The sequence below is a fragment of the Sinocyclocheilus grahami genome, unplaced genomic scaffold, assembly GCF_001515645.1.
Source record: "Sinocyclocheilus grahami isolate Dianchi unplaced genomic scaffold, SAMN03320097.WGS_v1.1 scaffold1049.1, whole genome shotgun sequence".
NCBI classification, from domain to species: domain Eukaryota; kingdom Metazoa; phylum Chordata; class Actinopteri; order Cypriniformes; family Cyprinidae; genus Sinocyclocheilus; species Sinocyclocheilus grahami.
Window position 1 is genome coordinate 55,779 of NW_015506228.1, and position 4,319 is coordinate 60,097.

At 33.7% G+C, this 4,319-nt stretch overlaps 1 protein-coding gene across 1 annotated transcript in view; it reads right to left on the minus strand.

Annotated features, from left to right (window-relative positions):
* Positions 1-4,319, minus strand: part of LOC107566128 (adhesion G protein-coupled receptor L3-like) — a 54,836-nt gene that overhangs the window by 29,338 nt on the left and 21,179 nt on the right. The window contains exon 3 of the mRNA XM_016251506.1: positions 2,445-2,459. Within this exon, the coding sequence (XP_016106992.1) occupies positions 2,445-2,459 (15 nt within the window). The remainder of the gene's footprint in view (positions 1-2,444; positions 2,460-4,319) is intronic.

Genomic DNA, 4,319 nt, shown 5'->3' on the forward strand with positions numbered 1-4,319 from the left:
TATGTGTGTTCTGTTTTCCAGCAACAAATCCATATTGTTGTTTCCAAATTGTGTGATCTTATATATAAGAACAACGTTATATACATTTATATACAGTATATTATATACAGTATATTATATACAATTTTTTCATTAATTAATTCACTTACCTACTTATTTATGTATTTAAATGTAACTATAAGGTCTGTCACAACTTTGGATCTTAAACAATATTTTTGTCATATTTTCCAGCAAAACATTCCGCATTAACTTGTTAAAACATGTTTTCAGTATTCTTTATTCTAAATGTGCTGTATCTTGAATTATGTTTATTTTTCTTCCCCATTATAATTTATTGTTCAGATTTATGTTTAAAACTAGTTGACAGTAGGATAAGAAAAGGAAATAAAAAAATAATAATAATACATTTAAAATACGTTCTGAAACTAGCTTTAATATCTTGTGCAAGGTTTTTTTTTATGAAGCTGAAGATAAACACTGACCAGCCGACTAGTGACTTATTTTCTGGATGACTAATCCAAATGAGCAAACCCCAGTTGTGTCAAGCTTCAAAAACGACAAAAAACACCATAAAAGTACTTCATATGACGGCAATACACATCTTCTAGAGTCATAAAGTCTCTTCTAGAGACAAATTTAAGTCGGCAGAAACTGAAAATCTCCCTCAACCAACACATTTAATTTGCAGTTCCTCGTGCAAAGCTTTCGAACACTTGTCATACACCACACAAGTCATGGATGATGTTTTCTTGTTGTTTTGGGAGCTTGACAACACTCGAAAAAGCGCAAGGAGCAAATTCTGCAAAATCTATCCCACAGAAGAAAGTCACCTGGTTTGAAGAAAATTATAAGGGGTTTGATTATTTGGTGAGCTATTGCTTTCGATATGATCCAGTCCAGATGGTGTCACCCTGAAGGTTAGCAGCACTATCATCATAATGATGTCATTTAAAATGCTGACAGCTCATTGGCCGGGTTATTGATTGGGCTTCACTGGATGTTTTAAATGGGAATTAGATTATGAATATCATTACTGTTAAAGTGCTAACGGGGCTTTGCGAGCACTTAGCTGATACACTGATGCTGGAAGATCTAATTAGCTGGCAGATAAAAAAAGGATACATAATATTTATAGTCCTGAACAGACAAACTCAACGCACGTGTGAAGCAAATTCTGCAGCATTTGAATAAAATGATAAAGGTTTGGTTATAAATTAATTAAAAATACATGAATGTGTTTCCATCATTGTCTGTGATATTACCACATAATCAGCAATGCCTCATATCAGTTTGTTTCAATGTGCAATTTTAATGCAATTATTCTTAATAACTTTACGTGAAAAGTCATGCAAACGTCTGTTTATGATCTTTTCATGTTAAAAGTGTTTGACTTGACTCGTGTCAAAACACGCACAAACCTTGCTTTTTTGTCCGATTCAGTTTATTGGATCAGTTCATTTCAATTGATTCTGAAAAACGTCTCTGAAGAGTTTCTCCAGAAGTCCATTCACTGCATTTAATGATATTATTAGCTAAATTAATATATTTTAAAAAGTGCCGTTTATTTCAAATTTCTATTCAGTTATGTGAATTAGAGTGTTTGTTTGTTTTATTGCAATTACTTCACTGTCAAGTGTTCGCTCATTTGCATGTGTTTTCACGTTTGATGCTGTCTGCCTAATTAAGTTTTTTTGTGTGCCTGATAAATGTGTGTATAGTTATATACCGTAATATTAAATTAATTGTAATTGCATTAAATGCAATTTAAATGCATTTATTTATTTATCCGTTTGTTTGTTTGTTTGTGTGTGTGTGTGTGTACGAGTGCATGACTTTTATTTGCGGAGTTTTGTGTTTTTTTAGTCCATCTCTGCTTTAAGGTAATCTATAATGCATGCATTTATTTATTATTTGCATGCATGCATGAACGAATGAATGAATGTATTTATTTGATTTGACATTTTAAAGGTGCATATGTGTTCAAATATCTTTTTTGGTTGTTTGTAAAACATAAACCAATATTAATAAATTGTATCTTCAAGCAGATATGCACCTTTAAAATGTATAGTTTTTGCACAAAATTGATGGCAACACATTACACTCATCTTCATCGAATAAAATGCTTTTAAAACTGAAATTGTCAGGAGTTTTGTCTGTGTTTTGAGCAGCACAGGAGAAGAGCATTATAACACTCATGAACTGAAATGAAGCTGAAAACATGAGCCCACCACAACACCATCTCCACCACATACATAACATTTCCTCTGATCAAATATAATATTAACAGACACACAGAGCGGTGTGTTTAAACATCACAAAGCCAGTGTCTAAATAACCTCTCAGGCATGAAGAAATGTATGATGGTTTACTTGAGAAAATGTTAAACATGTTGGCAGAAAGCCGACACAGAGACGCTATACGGGGTGAAAGAAACACGTCTTTACCTTTCTGTTCCACCTCTATTTTAGGCATGGAGGAGAAAAACAGAGACAGAGAGAGAAAATCAGAGCAATGAAATAAAGATTCAACATTTTCCTCTTCTCCAGAACAACCTGAGGAACAACAAGCATCTGCTCTTGTGTCAGAATGAAGTCGAGTGCAAACTGTGTGATTTCTGATTGACGTCTGTCAGACTGCATGATGAACGTCTCAGCTCAGAGTTTGGTCCAAATCGACAGCGTTTACTCAAACTCAAGCGTGCAGAATCACAAAATGAGTCTAAGACGGAAAAACTCACACACTTTGCACCCGAGATAAAACATGTTTGTGTAGCAGCAAAACTTCCAGCAGAGACCTGTGGAGAAACAGAGGATCTCAGATTATAGTGTGTGTGTGTGTGTGTGTGTGTGTGTGTGTGTGTGTACAGTAAATGATTAAGACAGTTGTGAGATATAACAAGGAATTCAGCAATGACAGACATTAAATCAAACAGCGAGACATATAATGACACGTCACATCATTTATCAAGTAAATCTGCTTATGAAAAACATTCATACAGTAATGTAAAATAAAATAATTTTTAACTGATAAAAAAAATGTACTGTTATTTCATCCTTCCAAACTAAATCCATGCTTCAAAAAGCAGCAATGACAAATTTAACTTTTAATGCTGATAACCTTCAAATCATTTAATGCACACTTACTTAAAAGTAAATAAAACATTATTTGTTTTGGTTATTATTCATATTCACTCATCCATTTTGGTCTTATCAGCTCTGCTCAAGGGCTCCATATGTTTTACTTTTATCCAGAGCAAACTGCATTGCATTTAACATGCAGACCTACATTTTTCGATCTAACCCATGATTCTGATGAGCTACATTTTACAAATTGATTTAATAAAAGGTTTTTGTTGTTGTTTAGAATTTTAAATGAGCTCAAAATATTATTATCAAGTAAGTAGCTAGATAAATCACTCACCCACCCTTCGACATTACTGTCATAGACACAGCTGATGCATTAAAGTGAGGACTGCTCACATTTGACAGAAATTCGAAACTCTTCATAATCTTCATACTTCAGTACAAAACACTGCTGAACTTTGACAAAATGTAAATTTTTTAATGTTATAATAGGGATTTTCTAATGTCTAATTATAAATCCAACAGCATAAAATGTGAAAATAACTATATTAGGGAGTGGAAACGGCAAATGAATCAATGAGCGATCCTCTGCAGCCATCTACTGGTCATAACTGTAATATCATTTCATTTTAATTTTATAAGTGTTTGTTTTCATCCAGGCAGCAGAAATCTTCTGCTTAAGTATGGCACATTTTTAATGAATTACCTACACGAATGAATGAATGAATGAATGAATGAATATATAAATTAATGTGCAGATCTTCTTTAATGTGAATTTTACAAATCATGTTCCCATTTTGTGTAAATATATACACAAATATGCATAATTTAGAGGAAAAAAACAACAAACAAACAAAAACATAAATCTGCAATTGTGAGACAAGGCCATTTCCACACACACACACACATTCACATACTAGAGCATGTCAACACAGCTGATTTAACAACTACAGACTGCAGGTGTTTCTCTCTCTTTCTCTCTCACACACACACACACTCTCAAGTGTCCAGGTGTCTTCCAGCTACCTCACTTTTAACCATGTCAAGGCATCAATCAGCAAGAAACCGCACTACAACTAGTGTGTCAATACATGGCAATCATGTCTGACTCACAGAGAGAGAGAGAGAGAGAGACGGAGAGAGCAGAGGTCATGACAGCTGTCCACAACATGAGCAGGATACAGTTCAGCTCAACACCAAACCAAACAAAGTCAAATCCAAGAAATAAGTCATTAC